This window comes from Triturus cristatus, chromosome 10, assembly GCF_964204655.1.
Source record: "Triturus cristatus chromosome 10, aTriCri1.1, whole genome shotgun sequence".
Taxonomy (NCBI): domain Eukaryota; kingdom Metazoa; phylum Chordata; class Amphibia; order Caudata; family Salamandridae; genus Triturus; species Triturus cristatus.
In genome coordinates, this window is record NC_140593.1 from 188,796,039 (window position 1) to 188,818,076 (window position 22,038).

The following is a 22,038-nucleotide window of genomic DNA, read 5'->3' on the forward strand; positions in this document are numbered from 1 at the left end:
CTACTAGGGGAATTTGGGGGATTCTCCCCCCAAGAAAACTTTGGAAAAAGACAGACCAAAATGGTGAATTTTACAGCACATTTTCCATTACATATTCAATTGTATCAACTTTCAAAGCACAGTAAATAGTAGAGGATGCCCTTAAAGAGCACCAGGTTACCCACCCAGTCACATCATGTACCTGAAGCACACATGCTGTTTCCATGAGTTTTCACATTAAAGCTAGGCCTGCTGACTTTATCAATGCTTGTTGTCAAAAATGTGTCCTAAAGTAGTTGAGAAAACTCAACTTAACTGGATATTTTCATACCTTGCTGCCAGAACCAGAATACCACCAGAAAGAACAGTTTGATTCCACAAGCTAGCTGAGAGACAACCCGATATGAAAGTGTTCTCCTTTTCCAAGCTCTTTAAAGAGAGACAAATGATTTCTAAAGAAACGTACATAAAGATGGTGCTGAAACAAGGATAGACATAGGCAGCGCAGCTCCCACAAGATATGTGGATGGAGGTGGGAGTGGAATAGAGATGCTTTGAAGAAACCAGGGATGCCAACTGTGCCCTCTGCACATCTGCACGTCTCTTGCTTGCTCCATGTGACCTGTCTGCCCACCTCTTTCCTGTGCAGTCCTAAAATCTTTAGATGTCTCTGTTGACAACACAGCTCTTTCTCAGGGGTGGTTCGGGGCAGCGGTCTTGAAAGTGGCATTGTCTTGCCAATGAATGTGTGTGGTGTGACCTCTGAGGGTCCAGTTGGGGTGAACCATGGTCTGACGGCAGCTGGGACAGTGCACAGTGATGAAAGGCACAGTTTCTTCTAATCCTGCTGTTTTCCAGTATGAATGTTTGCATATTTTTAACAAACCTGAGACTGGCAGGAGGTGTCCTGTTACCACATAGGAAAGAAGACAGATGCATCTATGACCGGAACGAAGGAATAACCAATACACAGGAAGACACACAAATAGGTAGGTCTGCCTGAAGGCCTGCTTGACCTGCAATCACACAAGAAGCCACACAAAGGACAATAAAAAACACAGGAAGATAGAGTGAGGACAGGTAAAGGGGAACACAGACAGAGACACAGATAACAGACAAAGAAGGCAGACTGACATAGAGGAACGACAAAAAGACAAATCTATAGGACAGATACAGAGGAATACTGATATAATCTCAGGTTATAGACAGGCACAAAGGGTAGACCAATCTTTTATTCACAACCTAGGGGGAGGTTTAGAGAGAGGCGACTCTATGAGGAAGCGCCAATTTACTTTAATACACATCATGTGTCTTTGAAGTTTGAACAGATCTTGATCCCAGCCATCCACATCCAGGTGACAGCCAGGCAAGAAGGGGTGCTGTGTTAACCGCTCTTGGGTAAGTGAATGCCCTAACCCTGCCTTTTGTGTTTATGACATGAAGCGGGTGGTAGGACTAGCGTAGCCGGACTCTCGGAGTGGCTTAATCATTCTGTACTCGTTCGTGTGTGTCACTGTCTCGGCTCCGGGAGTCAGGGCCGGCAAGGCCCAGGCAACGTGCAATATACAACTAGTCAAGCCCTGGCCATCCCACTCCAATCTACCCTGCCCCTCTCCACCTCAAACTAACCTACTCCAATCTGTATTGAGATGAGTTTACAATGATAACATATCATTGACAAACACTGCCGCCATCTCCTTATTGGGCATGCGGAACTGGATATGGCAATGGTATGGATACCTTGCATTATCTGTATTGCCTTATTAAGCTTTTGCATTTCTTACCAATTGCAAAAAAAACATGCTTTAAAAAAACAAACCTACTCCAGTCTACTGCATCTAATTCCACCCACTTCAATCTACCCCAATGTACTCCACTCCAATATACTCCTTTCCAATCTTCCCCACCCTAACCCAATCTTATCTACCCCACTCCAATCTACCCCATTCCCATCTACCTCACCCCATCCCAATCCGCCACACACCTCTCTATCCAACTCCACTGCAATACAATCTACCCCAATCTACCCCACTCCAATCTACCCCACACCTCCCCAATCTACCCCACTCAATCCCAATCTACCCTACAATATGTCCAATATACCTCACTTCAATCTACCCCCTCCACTTTACTCCAGTAGACCCAACTCCACTCCAGTATACCCCACTCCAATCTACCCCACACCACTCCCATCTACCCCAATCTGCTCCACTCTTTCCAATCGACCCCACTCTTCCCAATCTACCCCACTCTTCCCAATCTACCCCACTCTTCCCAATCTACTCCACTTCATCCCAATCCACCCCAATCCAATCTACCCCACTCCAATCTACCACGCTGATCTACCCAACTACCTAATGCCTCCCCATTACAATCCACCCCAATCCACCCCACTCCCTTCTACCTCGCTCTACCCTCACTACACTCTACGCCAATCTTCCCCACTCCACTCTACCCCAATCCACACTATTCCAATACCCGAATTTACCCCACTCCAATCTACCCCACGCTACTCCACACCACTAACTTTTAGACATGCTGACCAGTAACCACACTGGTATACAGCATGGCTAAAACACATTGCAAAGCAAATAGCTCTTGCATAGGCAAGACCTATTGCCTTTGCCAGTGCTTGTCTATTAGTGGCCTGTTGACAATGCATACACAGAATGTCATGATAAAACGGCGGAACGTCTAGTTTTGAAGCTAAAAACCTAGCAGCATTAAGAAAGTTTTGGAGTAAAAGGCTTTAACCTAAGTATTTTAACTTTCATGCTCCGTGTTACACTAGCATGCTAATTGGTGCCCGATTTTGCAAATATTAAAAACATGTAGGAATTGTTTTATCGCACACTAAGGCATTTGGCGATGCAGCACACGCAACAAAATTCGTTTTATTAATTGTTTTCGTAACTTACCTGAAATCGGCCGTATGCCGCAGTTTGCAACCCCCCACCCTGCCCCTCCTCTGCGCCACGTCACCGCCCCACTAAAACGCCCTGCACGGGCCGTCGCTGCAGCAGATGTTTCTACTTTTGAAACCACTGGTGCTTGAATGAGCATTATCAGGGAGCATTATAGACCATGAAATAGAGAGGAAGTACAGGGTCAGTTGGCTTTGGTGGAGTAACCGCCACCAGAAGCCCAACCAACTTCAAGCTCCTGATGAATCTGTGGGGCCCAAAGGTGCACCAGAGAGTTCCAAACCATCTGTAAAAGCTGCAGCAGGGTCGCCTTGAAGTCTGAGATTTGCTGCAGAGCCTAGTGTGGCCGGTGAACTTGCAGCACAGTGTCTACAAATTTGGAATGGGATCAGTCGAACATTAAAGCTGGAGTTATTTTATGAGACTCTATTTTAGAGATACCTATTCCCTTTAAATTGGTACACATCTGTGAATGTTACTAAGACAGCCAGGTGTTAACTGAGTCTGGTGTTTGTAGGTAAGTTGGGCTTCCTTTTTAACTGTTGAGCTTAACAAACGTCTGAAAGAATAGGGAAAACCTATCCGAATAAACTGCCAGCTGGACGTTGCCTTTTTTTTTATTTAGAAAAGAGGGTGTCTGAGCTCAGTTTGAAAGGGTATAGTGGTCCTAGGCTGATTCTGGAGCCTCACTTATGCATCCCAAGGTTTTGGCCACACCAGGAACAACTCTCTTGGACCCTTAGGGCCTGTGGTTAGGGTCTATCGAGCCTGCAGTGAGGATACCACAGACATCATCAAAGACCCTGCCATGGTCCGTAAGGAAACATGGAATAACACCTGCCAAAGATCCAACAAGGAATCTGTAGGTAGGGTTCCATTTTTCAACCCCCAAGTCAGTATACACACAAAGGCCTGCATCTATAGTTATTTATTATGCACAAGCCTGATGAAGAAAATATGCAGCATGATTATAGCAACACAGAGAATCCCAACTTCTATGTGGTGGACAGCCCCCTTTATAGTAGCCACCCAGTAGTGATTTTTGGTGAAACATAAGCCCATTGCTTTGACTTTCTCAAACTGTAACCTCTTGTTCAGTATTTTCTTAACTTTATGGCTAACAATATCACAGAACACACTATTCCAAAAAGACAAAGGGGAGGTTCGAGCCTCTCTGTGCTAGGTACATTTAAACCAGTTTGTAAATTATAATCTGGTCCTACCATCTGATCATGACAGAGAAGAGAACCCCTCTCAAACTGCTACGAGCAAAAAGTCAGCCTGTCTATGCAAAGGCTTGCATCATAGGCCTTTCACCGCCGTGTGTGATTTGAGATGTCAGTGAGGAGGCCAGGTGTTTCTAAATTCCTTTTTGTGAGGGTGCTTTCGCAAGATTTCCCTCTCTCCCCCCCCCCCACCACAAATACAGCAGTGAGCTCCTGCGATTATATTTCCTTATCTTGGAGCTAGTGAGCCCATAGCAGAGGCTGCTGCACCAAAAAACCCATCGTCCTCACAACAATGCACTTGACTGCAGTACTACCGAAGTGACTGCCGGCTGCAGGCCGCCTCTATATCTTTTGTTTTAATCCCGGCCCGGCCGCGGCCCGGCCCACAAACTAGTACCAATGCCATGATGAAAATTAAATTTGCAAAAATGCACTCACCTGCGGGCGGCGGGCCGGCGGCAGTTTGCAGACAGTTGGCAGCAGCAGCAAGCAGCAGAGAGGGACAGTGGGACACGCAGGCAGGGGCAGGGGCTACTACAAATAAATTAAATTATGGCGTGCGTGCAGCGTGCCTCTCAGTCTCTGGCTGGCTTAGTTGTTCTGGAATGCTCTGCCTCTGGCCTCACGGGTCACGCGCACTTTTTATTGGCCGAACCCCAATACGCATGTCATGTCACCACCAATGCCGCGCGCCCCTCCCCACCCTACGGTGGGCGAACTGAGACAGCGCAGACGCGGCGGCGGAGACATCTGCGCCGCACGCGACCCACCCCCTATTTTAAATAATGATCTCAATTGCATTTGCACAGCACTAGTACAGAAAAAGAAATCAGGAGATTTATTGATGGTGTGATTTTTTTTGCCCCCGCACGGATCAGCGAGGAGAGACGTAGACTAATACTAGCAGGTCTCTAGTCGGTCTGTACTGAGCTTCAACTTCTCTATTTATTGATTAATGCGGCACGCCGGACAAAAAACCGGCCCAACAACAAAACCGGCCCCCTGCTAAAAAACCGGCCCCCACCCCTGGCAGCCTACCGGGGGATTGCCCGGTGCCCGGCATTGCCAGTCCGGGCCTGGGACCAGGTATTAAAAGAATTTAGCCAATTTGAATTAATAGGGGGGTATAAAATTAATCAAAATAAAACCGAGATCCTAACATTGAATGTTGACTGTAATTTTCTACCCTCCAATTTCAAATCTCAGGCTTCGAAAGCAGAACTAATACGATATCTGGGAATATATGTCTCTAATCACTATGAACAGTTGTTCAGTATAAACTACTCAGCAATGCAGAATAAAATTAAAGGTTTGCTTGAGTGGTCTCTTTTGCCTTTAACTCTAATAGGCCGTGTAGCTCTTATAAAAATGTCTATTCTTCCCCTATTAGTATTCCTTTTTATAAATGTACCTTTGAAGATCGCCTCCAGCTATTTTAAAGAGCTGGAGTCAATGTTCAGGGAATTTGTTTGGAGTAGGAAGGCTTCTAGGGTTAGTTGGCTATACTGCAGTTAGAAACTAATCAGGGCGGTCTAGCATTACCAAAAATACGAACCTACTATGAGTCAGCGATTCTGTATCTTACAGCACGCTTATTGGAAACAAATGGTTTACTAGACAATTTTGTTTTTGACAAAATGGTTCAGGAGTCTGATGGGCAAATTCCAATATTTCTAAAAACATCCAAATTGACGAGAAAGACCAGATATAAGACGGTACAAGACTTTTCCTCAATCCTTTTTAAAACAAGCCGGCTCCTCAGGATTTCAATATTTAAAGCTAGTGGAATGTAAAACTCTCGGTCTTCAAATACACTCTAGTCGTCTTAAAAGATGGAAGGACTGTGGTCTTGAGGAATTGGGGCACTTTTTAATTAATAAGAAAGTAATCTCCTGGCAAGAGGTTCAACATAGATATGGCGACCGCAATAAGCCTGGTTTCTTGGAGTATCTGCAGATTGTAAATTTCATAAATAGGTGTAATCTATTATTAAGCAGTGCTCCAACAAAGCAGGTAAATGCTCTATACAGAGCCAAATTAAAGGGGGTTGGAAATTGGTACTCTTAGTTGAGAAAGTGTAATGAGCCTACCGTGGTGGAAGAATTCTTGGGAAAAGTAATACGGGAAACCAATTGCTCTTTCTTTCGCCAAAAATCGCAGTCTATACCCCAGTTAGGGAGTAAGGCACTAAGAGCAGCCAACTTTAAAAGGATGGCTTTTCTATCGCGGTGGTTAGCATATTACACCCCTAAAACTCTTTGTAAAAGACATCCAAAAGTGGAAAATAAATGTTTCCGATGTCAGGCAGAAGGCGAAGGAGATTGGCTTCACAATTTTTTCACGTGCTCAAAACGTGAGTTATTCTGGGTTAAGATCTTCTCGGCCATAAGTCAGGCAATTCAGAAGAGGCTCGACCCAGAGGCAGCAGTAGCTCTCTTTGGCATTTCTAGAGTAAGGTCTGATTTGACAAAAGCAGAAGAGACCTTTACGGCGATTAGTTCTTTAGTTGCTCGCTCTCTACTTCGCCAAAACTGGAGGTCTGAAGATGTACCTTCCTACTCTAAATGGCTAAACAAAATGAAAAGAACCATGAGGTTTGAAGAAGCTTATGCAAGCGGGTTGGCGCAACAAGAACATTTAAAGCTGTTTGGAAGTTTTTGAAATTTTTAAACAATGGTGGAAATATAAATTATATCAACTTTTGCACTTTAGAGCTGGGGAGCATTATAGCACATTACACTTTTTCTGGCGTGCTTGAGATGCACTTTAGAAACGGCACGATTGCACTTTTATAATGCAGCATCTCTGCAGGTAAAATGTTTGCATATTTTTGATTGGGTATAGTACGGTTTTTTAATAGTGCTCTACAATCAAGGGTATAGGTGATTACGAGTTTAACTATTTCTGCTTTTATAATGATTTTAGGCCCTTGAATAATGTCAGTATATCTATCTCTTGTCACTTTAGCACTCAAGCACTCAAGCACTTTGGAAAATTAATGAATAAGATCGGTTAACTTTCAAATAATGCAAGATTCAGCCAGACTTCTGTTGCTTTTTATCTGTTGTTTTTGTCTCAGTATTTAATCCATGTTGGTTCCATTTGTAAAATGAACAAGAACTATTGATCATAAAATGTCAGTTTCAGTTCCTGATGATTTCTGTGATCGCCATGTATTTTATGCCCTTATGCTCTGCTCAACAAAAAAAAATTAAAAAAACAAATCTGTCAAAACATAATGCGACGCAAGGACCACAGTGTACCATCACATTGCCATAATGCAGCACAAAGCACAGCAACATAAAAATAACAGAACACACACCACCACAGAAAGCCTAATACAAAAGTGCACAAACATTCTTGTCACGCGTTAGCACCTCCAGAAATCTGCATTCATAATACGGTGGTAAAGGAGTTTAAGCATTGCCTTAATTTACCACCGAGGACATGAAATACCGCCAGAGAAAGAAGTTTTGTGGTGCAGACCTATATGTGCACTTGGGGTGACATCCCTCCTCATTCAGCGTTACACTGGCTAATCAATATGCAGTCTTGGCAGAATACTTAGCTATCCAAATTACATTTATAGAAAGGCTGCCAAATGATGTCAGAAGGTGAGCAACTTCACAGAGTGCTCACAGCACATCATGGAAAATCATTATCTTCTTCTCCAACCCCTCTGTTTAACGTACTTCTATTATGTATTTATTTTTTATGTTTTACTCTTGTCCTGGATAGAAAGGATGGCCAGGTAGGACTCCTGTCAAGACCAGTTTTTTTTCTGTTTTTTTTCTATTGATTCTCAGTAGTGGCAGGACCCAGACAGCTTAAATCATAGCCAAGAGGCTAACGTTTTATGGATTATGTCAGTAATAGAACAAACTTTTCGGATTTTTTGTCTACCCAGCTCTTGATTTATCAGCCTATCAAGTCTCCTAGGTCTTTTCCTCTCCATGATCTCTATGTATTACAGCAGCACATTCACCGACACACCTCAGCTCTGCTTGCGACGCTATAAGACACTCACTTAAAATAGCTCAATGTAGCATGTAGGGCACTGCCTAGTTAAGAAAGGCGGCATTTATAGTGACTTGCATTTTTATATAAAATTACATTGTTATGTGCTTGGTTCTGCGGATATATTTTTGAAGGCATGCCAGATTGAGGAATGTAACTATTGGAACAGGTGACATTTAAAATCCACAGTCTCTCCAGTTGTTACCAGAGTGTTCTATTGCAGTTTCTGCAGACTATAAACCTAATTTCAAATGGTACTAACAATATTTTGACTTTGTAAATGCCTTCAATAGAGTGTATCTTGTTTTATGGTACTGCCATGATAGTTTTGTTTTAATCACATTTTAAATACGACTTCCAGATGTTTCAGAATCGCTATGAACAATCTTTGGCAAAACACAATGGAAAAAACATAACCTATACACCAGCAAGAAAATTGATTTAGATATGGCATCTATTTTCAGGAAAAGAATGCTCTCAAGATGAGAGCACATCTGCCGCCATCTTTGCAGTTCAACTGGATGATTATCTTGGAGGGAAGCCAGTGCAGTTTAGAGAGATCCAAGGGTATGAGTCAAATACATTTGTTGGCTATTTCAAAGGAGGCATCCAATATAAGGTACGTGGAACTTCAAATGTATTGTTCTTAAGTTTTTATAAGTAATCATTGCTAATAATGTATATTTCTTCAAGCCTTGTGCAGAATAGTGTCGTAATAGCTTACCCCTCGTTATTGTGATGCAATGTAGGGCCTGCCTATGATGGCGGTGGGGCTGCCACCGTCAGGCCATTGGTGACGGTCTCTCTGCCATTGGCCCCTGCAGGTCCACCCGCCACATTATGATGCGGCGGGTGGAGGCATCTTGTGGAGGGACTGTCTGCCACGGTTGCTTTTTAATGGCGGTTAACCTGTCATGAAAAGGCAGGCGGAAAGTGACTTTGTGGGCCCTGTGCATACCCCCATTCTCCCATGGCCCTCTGCTATGGGCCCTGTGGGCACCTATGGTGCCCCTCCTAAACATCCATGCGCCATGTGGCAGGCACCGCATGGTGCCTGCTACATAGTGCATGGAAGTTTTAAATGTGTTTTTTTGTTTTGTGGCATGTGCTGCAGCCTGCATCACACGCCGCAATACAAAATATTCACCCCTAGGAGGGAGAGAGTCACCACATGCCCTCTCGGCGTGTTTTACAATGTCACGAGACGTTTGCAATCAACCAGCTACCCTCTACGCTGGTGCATACGTTGGAACATGCGCGGTGACTCTCTCCCTCCTTGGGGCTCGCATTAATATGCCGCTTAGTGCGCAGAAGAGGATGCATTGTTCCAATGAAGAGACAGTTTGTCATCAACTTCAATAAACACTTGCTGTATGCCCACAGAGAGTGTCCCATTAATGTGGTTTGGACCTTGATGTCCAGTGCTTCCTGTTCTGGGCGAAGTGTGTTCCTTGTACCCTTGTCCTGATGAGGCCCAGGTGAAACGGCTGAAACGCGTCAACCTCATAAATAAAGAGGAGTCCAATGAATAAAAGATTTTGTGTTAAAAATTTTACATACACACTGTGGATGGATTCAGAGGTGGAAGTATTTACCTCTTGTGTGTACAGGATTACCTCGTAGTGGATTGCTGATAGTTATAGAGCAAACACGAAACCACTAGTTTGGGGTAGGAAAGAATGTATGATGTTACTACGCCATCCAATACCACGCAGTAGGTTACAACGCGGACGTTACATCGTCCGCGTTGTTACCATGCATGGCTTTACATCGCAAGTCGTTTCTACGACTTGCACTAGATGGCGCGCTGGACTTAGGAATAGTATAAATTACTATTCCTACTCCAGTTAGCGCAACACCAGGGAATGTGTTGGATTTAGAATACAACACATTCCCTGGTGTTGCGCGCCATCTAGTGCAAGTCGTAGAAACAACTTGCGATGTAATGCCATGCATGGTAACAACGGGGACGATGTTACGTCCGCGTTGTAACCTACCCGCGGGGTATTACCAGCATTGTAAATGCTGTGTCCCGTAGGAAAGAATATAGAATTATGTGTATTAGTATGTGCAATTGATTGTATGTAATTGTTTTCTGTGGCTGTTGTAATTATTATTGTATCTATTGTGTGTCTGTATTGATATAAGTCATGTATTGTTTGTGTCTACATAAATTAGAGAACAATTAAAATAATTTACCAATTGTTCCTATTTGGAATCAGAGCTGGTATGGGCCTTAATGAGAATACATGCAAATAGACAGGGACTGTGTACCACAGAATAGGATTTAATTTACTGTGTCATATTGTTAATTTTATTGTATTGATTCCTCCACATCACTGTCTTTGTATAGTTTGAGAAGTCCTAGGGAATCTGATGCACAGACATGTAGACACTCCAACTTTGTGAAGGAGCGTATAATGGGTGTAGTTTGATGTCACATCCTCAGATTAAGGATGAAGCCTTTTCAGTGTCTTTACAGCTGACTTTAAGTTGTCAGAGCACCATCTAGCGTAATGGGCCAAGCCATAATGTGATGTTTGAGATGTTGTTGTCTAGCTCAGATGTATTGAGGTGTACGGGTTGGTGAACCAGTTGTAGTAAAAATATACAGAATGTCTCCTCAAAGTGCATCAAAGATTCAAAATGTGCGGAGAGGTTTCAGCAAAACTCACTTGTCGAGTAGTGTTTCATAGTTGGATCCAGAGAAACCCAGTCTAATTGGAGAACTTTCTCTCCTGGTTTCACAGCACTCTTGTCTTTCTGACATCAAGGTTTCCATGACTAAGCTCTCCTGTAGGCAGGTTGTTCTCAGCAGGATTAGATCCACTTGGTGTCATGGCATAGGTTAGAGAACTATTTCTTACTCGGTACTTGAGAATGAGTCCTGGATTCAAAAATGTAAGCAGAGGTTTTCGTTTTTGCTGGTTTAGATGCTTTAGGCACTTTGTCACTGTTTATCAGTGCCAAAGTGTTAATGCTCCCTGTGTAAATTGTGATTATGAGTGGTTATCCATGATTGGCCTATTTGATTTACTGGTATGTACCTAGTAGAGTGCACTGTGTGTGCCCAGGGCCTGTAAATAAAATGCTACTAGTGAACCTGCGGTAAAAAAGGGGGTGGTGATGGACGGAGCATCAGAACCAATCAAACACTCACACCCAGTCAACAGATCTGGGTTTGATCCATCACCGTTCTTTAGCCCACTCTGCCACCCCAGTTCAGACATGGCCATATGCAAATCAGTCTGACCCTGTGCCTCATGGGAACAGTCCAGCCCGAACTGCCAAGCCATGCCTTCCCTGGACCGGAAACAAGCTTCCTAGGACCGGTTTCTGGCATTTCAGCCGTCTTCAGCCAGGCCTGCTTGAATCCAGTGGCAAAGTGAGCAAGGGACTCACATCTGAGCATACCCTGCCAACTTATGGCGAACAAAGCGGTAAAAAAGGGGGTGGTGATGGACGGAGCATCAGAACCAATCAAACACTCACACCCAGTCAACAGATCTGGGTTTGATACATCACCGTTCTTTAGCCCACTCTGCCACCCCAGTTCAGACATGGCCATATGCAAATCAGTCTGACCCTGTGCCTCATGGGAACAGTCCAGCCCGAACTGCCAAGCCATGCCTTCCCTGGACCGGAAACAAGCTTCCTAGGACCGGTTTCTGGCATTTCAGCCGTCTTCAGCCAGGCTTGCTTGAATCCAGTGGCAAAGTGAGCAAGGGACTCACGTCTGAGCATACCCTGCCAACTTATGGCGAACAAAGCGGTAAAAAAGGGGGTGGTGATGGACGGAGCATCAGAACCAATTAAACACTCACACTTGCATTTGTCACCCCCAGTGGGAAGGGTATGCTCAGACGTGAGTCCCTTGCTCTCCATGCCACTGGAATCAAGCTATCCTGGCTGACGGGGGCTGAAAGCCCGAAACCGGTCCTAGGATGCTTGTTTCCAGTCCAGGGAGGACCTGGCTTGGCAGTTCGGGCTGGACTGTTCCCATGGGGCACAGGGTCAAGACTGATTTGCATATGGCTGGGTTCAAACTGGAATGGCATGGTGAGCAAAAAAACGATGGATTTAGGCCCAGATCTCTGTACTGGGGTGAATGTATGACATTGTTCTGCATTCTGTCCATCAATTGTTATATTTGCATTTGTCACCCCGAGTGGGAAGGGTATGCTCAGACGTGAGTCCCTTGCTCTCCATGCCACTGGAATCAAGCTATCCTGGCTGACGAGGGCTGAAAGCCCGAAACCGGTCCTAGGATGCTTGTTTCCAGTCCAGGGAGGACCTGGCTTGGCAGTTGGGGCTGGACTGTTCCCATGGGGCACAGGGTCAAGACTGATTTGCATATGGCTAGGTTCAAACTGGAATGGCATGGTGAGCAAAAAAACGATGGATTTAGGCCCAGATCTCTGTACTGGGGTGAATGTATGACATTGTTCTGCATTCTGTCCATCAATTGTTATATTTGCACTAGTGAACCTGCAGCACTGATTGTGCCATGCACACAAGCAGCCTTTCAAATGTGTCTCAGCCCTTCCACTGCAGTATTTGTGCGTGCAGTTTTTAAATTGCCTGTCGACCTGGCATGCGTACCCACTTGTTGGGCCCTAGCTTTCCCTTTTCTTACATGTAAGTCACCTCTAAGGTAGGCCCAAACGTACCCCCAGGGGCAGAGTGCAGTGTATGTGAGAGGCAGGGCATGTGCTGGTGTGTTTTACATGTCCTTATAGTGAAATACTGCCAACTTCCTTTTTCACGATTGAAAGGCTGTCTTTCCCATAGGTGTTCATTGGAGATGCCGTGTAACATTTTACAAGTGTAACTTTCAAATGTGACAAGATAGAGGATGGAGTTTGGGCTGCCTGAATTCAGAATTTAAAAGTACATCTTTTTGTGAAGTTACTTTTTAAATTGAATGTTTGAAAATGCCACTTTTAGAAAGTGGGCGTTTTCGTGTTTAACCATCTTTTGCCTCTGCCTGATTGTGGAATCGATGTCTTGTTTTTAGCTGACAGGGGCTAGTATGTGCATTCACTCCAGACACTCACACAAAGGGACTTGAGGTGTTCCTTGCTTATGCTGGTGAGCCATCCTGAGCTAGAGCGGTGGGCGGAGTTGTCACTAGCAACTGAATAGGTTGTGACTGCCCTGCACAATGCTGTATACACCTCCTGTAATGTGCCTGGCCAGGACAGGACAGAACTGGTTCTTGTGTGCAAGAGAAACTTTTCTTTGTGCTGACTTCAAAGGAAAAACTAGTATAAGTATTGGGGATCTGACCCCAAGATTTTAGAACACTTCTGGACCAAAAGGAATCTCTGCCAAGGAGAAGAGCTGAAGAGCTGTAAGGAGGAGTACAGCCCCTTTTGCTGTGTCTTGCTTTGCTGGGTTGGCTTGCAGTTGCTGCTTCTGCCTGAAAGAGGCCAAAGACTGGGCTTTGCTGTGAAAGCTGCATGAGAAGATTCTCCAAGGGCATGAAGTAGAGCTTGCCTCCTGTTAAGAAGTCTTAGGCACACAAATACTACACCTAAAGCAACCTTGAATTCCACTGTTGGGAGTTCTGACGTGCCTTGCGGTGCCTAATCCAGTTTCTGGGCCCTTTGGGGTTGTTTTCCTGACATTCCTGGTGAACATCCACGCATCGCCCTGCCAATGCTATTTTTCCCACTGCAAAGTGCTATGCGGACAAAAACATATGCATTGTCGGGGTGCGCCCGAAAGGATCGACTCAGTGCCTTTGTGCAAGAATCACCGCAGCCTGAGTCTCGAGCACCGAGTTTCTGAAGTCCAAAAATCTCACTCCGACTCCAACGTAAGCCTGCCTTGCGCCTGGAAGAATCGACTGCAGAAAACAAAGCAGCGCCTGGATTGCCGCCGCATTGACCTGGATTTTCCCACTCATCACACCTGAGCACCTTGTTCGACACCCACAGACCTGAGCTGTCCAGAAATCGATGCATCGCTGGCCCTTACAATCTCAGGCTCAGGATCCGATGCATTGCTGTGTTTTCCTGCACCATGCTCATCTGCAGCTGTTTTGGTTGGTGAATTTTGACACATCCTAAGGAACTTTGTGGAAAAAAAAACCCATAGTTTTCTATGGACAGAATTGCTAAAACATTTTAAAAGTGATATTTTGATAGGTCTATTTTGGATATTTTGTCATTTTGGTCTTTGGTTTGGCTAAAGATACTTTATTTTTCTAAACTGGTGTTTTCACTGTGCTGCTGTGCGTTTTGGTAGAACTACTTAACACATTGCCTCTGAGATAAGCCTGTCTGCTCATGCCAAGCTAGCAAGGGGGTGAGCAGTGTTAGCTAGGTGTGTAACTCTCTTACGTTAACTAGAAAGACGGGTTCCTACTTGGACAGGGTTAAAGCCACTGCCAACTAGAGACCCCCACTTCTAACACTAAGTATGAGAATATTCTTATGAGAGCCGTCTAATATTATCAGGACCTATCATATCCTCAGTCATTAATTTAGTATTGTTGCAGAATATTTAAAAAATATATCAATATTCTCTAAGTTAACCAAAAAAAGACATATAGCTTTACATGCTTAGCTAATAATAACCATAAAAGTCAGCTGCTCTCAGGACAAACAAGCACCATGAACCAGGGTAGGGGTTGCACAATATAAAGACATCAAAAAGCACCATTTCCCATTCAAGCAACAGTGGTATAACTGTATCATTAGCCCTCCTTTTTTCACCACAGTGAGAAATGCTAGCCAAAACAATCTTTACCATCTAAAATATTTATAATATTACACCCTCCAAAAGCTACTGACTGTCAATCACTTTTCTGGTACGCAAAATACACGTGTACTCAATTCACCACAGTGTAATTTTCAATAAATAAGACAGAGCTTTCAGCCTCCGTGGACTTCAATCACCACATAACAACTCTGCTCATTTCCCTTTAAAGGTGTCCTTGCACACTTCATAGCACCACAGCAGAATGTCACAAATACCAGAATAATGGTAAGAATGTCTGTGTTGGATCCCCAGCCGAATCTGCTGGATGACGAGAGAACTTTTCAGAATAAAAAAAGGGTTTTCAGCTACACATCTCCTTGTATTGTGTACAATCTTTTATCATCATGTTTTATTTGTTTGCCCTTTGTTGATATTCTGTCATACCAAAGAGAACAGTTCAACCAATGCAAGAAATACAAATGTAAAGTGTCTTATTAACTTGAACACTGATGTTGTTCTATATAATAGTCTAAAGAAAGCAGTTGTATCACCCGATGGGCAATTACTAGGCTTTAAATGCAGGTTTATTAACGTGCACAGTCTTACAGAGTCACTTGACCACTTTAGTATTGGTGCAAGGAGAGCAATGATGACTCCATGCAACTCCCACATCCTCTATGCTGGCCTGTACTTCGCTTTCGAGGGGGATGTGGATATCTTTCACACAGGAGTTTGCAATGGTCTTACTGGATCACTTCCCTGTTAGTTGATGATGAAACCCTTGCCTTTTGCTCACTGGGTGCAGAACTGAAACCAGGCGCAATACCCACTTCAGTTCTGCCTGACAAAGTATATCAGTTTCATTTTAACTAGGTCCTTCCAATATCCAACGCATTCTTCACGAGTTTCAAGAGATAATAAATACATATTTTTATATTTCGTGGTTAGTAATTAGTAGGTTTCACCCTTGCAAAGAGCTGCTTATAGTTGTTGCTCTTTTTAATCAATTTAATTCACCAACATTCTGTAACCATGTAGTATTTGAAAGGCCACTTTAAGTTGAAAGCCCCAATACTGCATGCGCCTTTGCCATTTCTCCTCCTCCATTGAACTCACCACTCACTTGATGCTACTAGTTCCCTTCCTTATTGAACCTACTGGTTGTGCCAATCACTTCTTCAAGACCTTCCTGGACCCTCTTGTCGTGTATCCTCTTTCTTCCTCGAGTACCCCAACCTTCATTTGCACATATTTAAAAATCATCATAATAAACATATGTTATAGGGCTTTTCACCTATAAAAGTACACAGAGAAATACAGTACATATATTAAATTAAAAACACAGAAGAATAAAACACACTGTACCTATACCACACCATAAAAGTACCCAATGCCCAATAATCAATACAATAAAATTATACCTATGGGAAATAAATAACAGAGTATCCCTTTAAAATGTATCAATGACAATATATAACAATTATAGTAAAAGGTACATCAATTAAAATCCGGAAACTGTAAACATCATATTTCAAGCACCCAGGAATTGAGGAACTGGACTTAGGAGTGGCAGGGTGAATAAATCAACCTTGTTGTTCGGTCCAGCATCTTACTTCTGAGAGACCGACTCCAGTGAACGAACTTGAATACCGTACAGACAACTGTCTAGGGTTCTGTGTGGAGGAGCCGCATGGCACCCTCAAGTTTATGTACCCAAGTTGCTTACACAGAGGAATGATCCATGATTTCCTATGGCGAACATGGCCTGAGCAGAAAAAAACAAAATGCACCAATGATTATTCTGTCTGTTGGAAAACAGGGCTTACAGTATTTCTTGGGATCGATTGGTTCTTTTTTTCTAGTAGGGACATTAATGGTAAAGTGCGGTAGCGGATTTTAAGAAAAAGAGACTTTGCAGCTAATGGATTGATAAAACCCAAAAAAGGCTCTCAATGAAAATTAGGTTTAATATCTATCACTTTCTGACATTCACTGTAAAGAACATGGGCCCAGTAAGCATCCTTAAGTGTGTTCCTGGAAATATGGATTGGATTGTGGAAGTACCTTAGACCAATTTGTACTATCAGCTTTGGGGTAGCCACACACTTTTGGCATATCTATATAATAATACCTCCTCCTCCAGGGCTCCAAGATAGCCTTCCAGGTCACAAGAATACCCCAGCCTTCTCGAGTAGAGTAGCAGCCTAAGTTGGGCCTTATCTCGTCTTAGTGGTATTAACGGTGTAATATTTGGAAGATTTGGTAATGCACTCTAAAATTTAGACTCCACTACTCCAAGTCTGGTTAGATAAGAGGAGCCCCATAGTTCAACCTCATTCAAGGCACTACCCTCAGCTTTAGTTCTATATACCTTAAGTGCAGGAGAGATAGTCCTAGCCCGGGATGGTCCATGACGTGTAAATATTGCGGCAGAATGGTGGGTTAGGTTTAAACCACTCTTCTCGACCTGTGGAGTCCATGACATACATCTATTAAGTCTGACTCCCAAGTAGTTAAACTCATTAATCCTTTCTAGAGGGAAAGCCCCCACAGTAATCAGGCCACTAAATGTTTTCTGAGGGCTAATAATCATGAACTTAGTCTTAGAATGGTTTATTACAAGGCCACATTCAGTGCAAAAGTCTTCAAATTTACTCACCAAACACTGTAGGCCACTAGGGGGTCTTAGAGATCAAGAGGGTATTATCTGCAAATAGCAGACGAGAAGTTTTGCAGCCCCCAAAGCAAGGGGCGTTGTTTCAGCCATCCTCCACATAAGATATCACATCATTAAGATAGAAAGAGAAAAGGGTTCTCACAAGGACACAACCTTGCCGGACTATGTTCTTAATTTTAATCTGTTCAGTCAAATCCCCTCCCCACCCCATCTCAGTTGGGCATAAGTAGCCTGGTGAAGACGAGCCAGTATATCCACAGTGTCAGATGGAACCCCACCATGCCTCAATATAGCCCACAGTTTGGCTCTGGGTACTAAGTCGAATGCCGACATTAGGTCAACAAAGACCAAATAGAGTTGAGCCTTCAGTTTAATAATGATTTTTCAGTAAATTAATAAAAATCAAAAATCTGATCGATCGTACTAATTCCTCTTCTAAAACCAGATTGCAATGGGGAAAAGGCCTGATGGTCCTCTATCCAAGAGTCCAATTTTTCAAGTACTTGTCTAGCGAAGACCTTTTGGGCTACATCTATAGAGCTAATGGGCCTATCATTTAATTGGGAATTCCGTAGGCCTTTTTTATCGATAGGCATATTTTCGGCATCCTTCCAACTAGCAGGGATACTTGCCCCTTCCAGAATATGGTTTGACAGTTTGCTGAAGTATTCTTACTAATTCCATATCTGCAAAGAAAAGGTCTCCCAGGACCCCATCTGGTCCAGCAGCTTTTCTAGGGGCACTGGCCTTAATTGCCTCAGTTGTATCTCTCATCTCCACCACTAAAGAACCTATAGGGGGGTTGATTACATCTTGTTGCAGCATTGCATTGTCAACCAGCAGACCTTGTTGGGGCCTGTATAATTATGTAAAGTGGGTATGCTAAACCTCAGGGGAGATTGTGCTTGGCAAATGCCTCGATGGGCCCTCATTGCCATTTGCTATCAGCTTCCAGAATGATTTAGTGTATTTTGCTATAGCTGCCTCTTAAATATCTTCCCATAACTTTGCTTCCCAATCCCTAAATGCCTTAGCTTGGGTCAATTTATACTTGTTTCCCTTAAATCTAATTAAAGATATATCACCCAAGGTGAGAGCCTGATGAAGTTCATTGTTTTTGTTGTTGCATTATTTGTTGTACCAGGAACATTCAGAGTTAGAATAGGCCCTAGCAGACTTAAAACATGTGTGAAACCCTGACATAGGCACCAAATTAGCTATATATTATTATGGTTACTCTAGTGGGCCAACAAAGGTCCCCAGGGTGATGGAGGCTTATCCTATTTAACTCTGGCATCGCTTCCCTAAGAGCCCCATTCATACATTCTCTAGTGCGCTGATCATGGACTACATGGCCCATTTGATCCTACGCCTATTATTAGATGGGCCATACGTTAGAGGCAGCAAGTGATATGGGGACATCTAACAAATCGCAGAACAGGCCATTCAGTGTGCAATGGAAGGTGGTATGATCACTATTGTCCCTTGTTATTATTGCCCCCAAAGATTAATAGGATCAAGATGTAATCGATTTTACTACAGCGGCCTAGACAGTTAAGAGTAGGTGCATCATTGGGATCCAAAAGTGAGCGGCCATATGTTAAGGTAAAGGACCAACGTTGGTGTGCAGCTCCAGTCCAACGCTTTACTGGAGCAACATTAAGGACGGGTATCCCCACTCCTCCTCCTCTTTACTTTTGGGCCATTGATTACCCATATCACAGGGCTCATATGTGGTATTGAAGTCACCCACAAATATGTGTACTGCAGGCCATCAAAACGAAAACATATGAGTGAGATTTGGCTACTCTCGATTAAATTGCAGATTTAAGAACTTATGTGAAAATATGAGCCCAACACGCACATTTTGTTCCTAAACTCTTTTCTTCAAAAGGCACAAATACCAGCGATTACAAGTGCAAATCGATGTTAATGATCCTCGAAATGTAAATATGGACTTATAAATAAATGTACTCGGCCTTAAAATTACACCTGAATTTAAGTGTATGCACATCTTCCGGCCGGATGTGTGTGTGCCTACAGGGCCGAGACACCTGCAAAAAGTGCTGAACATACAAAACCACTCGAGTTCCTGTTGGTTCACAAACTTTTTACTCTCAGTTTTTCACATTCAAAATATTCAGAGGTTTCCTATTTCCAAGATGTATTCTTGGCAACTACTGTAGTAAGTTTATTTTAGTGTAAATGAGGGATTGTATTACGCCCAGCATTTAAGATGTCAGAGGATACATTTTTGCATGGGAAGTTTGTTTTCCCTGTGGCTCAACAAGTTCCCTGTGCAGAAAAAATGTTTAGAGCAAATTAAATTATGCTTTCTTTACCTTTATGCGTGTGGAAATGTACACTTGTTATATATCCAGTTGCATTCATGTTACACATGCTCACTCCCAGAATTCTAGAAAGGCAGAAATGTTCTCACAACATAGGCATAAACCTTCATCTGTATTGTAAGTGCGACCTTCTGTGTGAATCGCAGACTCTGCCAATAATTAAAAGTTGAAGGTGTGGGTCTTTTTGGTATTGACCAAAACTGGAAGTGATCACCAATCTGGAACCTCCTCATCTGTTGGTATAAAGTTGGGTTGACGATTAATTACCATATTTTACATAAGCCTGAATGGAATACTGGGACAATGGGTGAATCCTCTCCTGTCAGTAAGGGGGATTCACCATAGTGAAGCCTCCATTGACCCAAGAAACAGATGACAATCTCTTCTCTGCTTCAATAACCTGGCACAATCCAGGGGCCAAGGGCTGATGGCACCAGCATTCCAGCAGTCAGATATATCAAATTGCTTCCTGTGCTACATATTTCTTTTCTATGAAGAGGTCAAAGAATTTGTCCCAGTTTACTACAACTAAATATCTCTTCTACCCTTTTTTCAGGCAGGAGGTGTGGCATCGGGGTTTAACCATGTGGTAACAAATGACCTGAGTGCCAGAAGGCTTCTTCATATTAAGGGCCGGAGGGTCGTCAGGGCCACAGAGGTCCCCATGGGATGGTCCAGCTTCAACAAAGGCGACTGCTTCATCGTTGATCTCGGAACCGTAAGTGTCTACGTACAGAACCAGAACTACACACTTAATTCAAAACCCCACGACCTCATATTCTGCTAAGGTTTTGGAATTGCTGAAGGAAGATAATGTATAAAGCCATCTTTAAAATCATAATGCTGTAGTGATGTGAGATTAAGACCTCACCCTGACTCTGCAGCATGCATTTAGACTTTTATCGAATGTTTAGCACGGGTAACACATTGCATTGACATAATACACTCCCTTTTCTCCTATCATTGATTGTTTAAACGCCAGTAAGGAGAGTTCCTCAATTATTATCTTTCATGCTCTGCTTATTTTTGCTCTGCTTCCTCCTAGCATGTTTCAAAGGTTGCACTATGTGGACTTGATACATTATTAAATGTGCTCAGTACATTTGGCAAGAGGTTTTATGGCTACTGTACTCAATAAAAATCTACTGAGATATCTTCCTCACTTATCAGAGCATAAATCTAAGCTCTATCATTGCATTATTTATTCCTGTTCTAGGCATTAGCAGATCCTTCTTTTTATACACCTGAATGTACTTTAGATGCTCTCATTGTGAACACACCACCGAGTGCAGCCTTGTAGGACCTGGTTTGTGGCATCATCATCCTGTTTAAATTAGAGGAGACTAAAACGTTAGTTCGCTCCCACGGCATGCATCTGTCGGGTGACATTAACCCGCAAGAGTCTGTTGAGCATTACCTTTTATGGCATAATTGGCAGTAGCTTTATTACTTTGATGGTGCCTACTTGTCAGATAGAAGGGGGAAGTCACCCCTACTTTTGTAACTGATGGAAATGGTACTCCCCACTTATCACCAGCCCAATCTGAATTTGCTAGACAGCCTATCCCACATGCAGTGCAGGTTGAGGCCTCGTGAATGGATGAAGAAACGTTTGATTTATTATTCGGGCGAAACACAGAAAATTGCGAATCAAATGGTGGGGAATGTCTAGGTTATGTTTAACTATTCAGTAGTCTTTAAACCCGCTATGTCTTCTCTGCTAATTTTAGATCATTTCTTGATGGACACTCTCAAAGCATACATGTGAAGCAATATTGATTTCATCTGGTAGAGACACGTCAGTCGGGATTCAATGTATTTATCTGGAGCCACTCATTGACCTTTCCAGCTTTCGGCTAGTCCTATGGAGGCAACACACCACTATTTATTAGGGGTCACATCAATCCAACAATTTTCCATCCTGTTGGTAGGACTAGAAAAAGAGAACATGGGATAGCCAACTGTATCGTTCTAGTAAACATATTTAAAAGTGAATCTTCTTTGATTTAAAAGGCTATTCAATAACTTCAGAGTAATTATTCTACATTTATCCTAGGAGAACCTTTTGAACCTATCTTGGTATCCAACATCTTTAAGAAAGATACAACTGTTACACTAAATAGATGCAGTGGACAAAAACATATTCTTTATAC

The 22,038-nt window shown here is 43.1% G+C and overlaps 1 protein-coding gene across 1 annotated transcript in view; it reads left to right on the plus strand.

The window, feature by feature from the left end:
• The window catches only part of SCIN (scinderin), a 267,773-nt gene that overhangs the window by 25,112 nt on the left and 220,623 nt on the right, over positions 1–22,038 (plus strand). The window contains exons 2-3 of the mRNA XM_085630790.1: positions 8,614–8,768; positions 20,442–20,603. Of these exons, the coding sequence (XP_085486916.1) occupies positions 8,614–8,768; positions 20,442–20,603 (317 nt within the window). The remainder of the gene's footprint in view (positions 1–8,613; positions 8,769–20,441; positions 20,604–22,038) is intronic.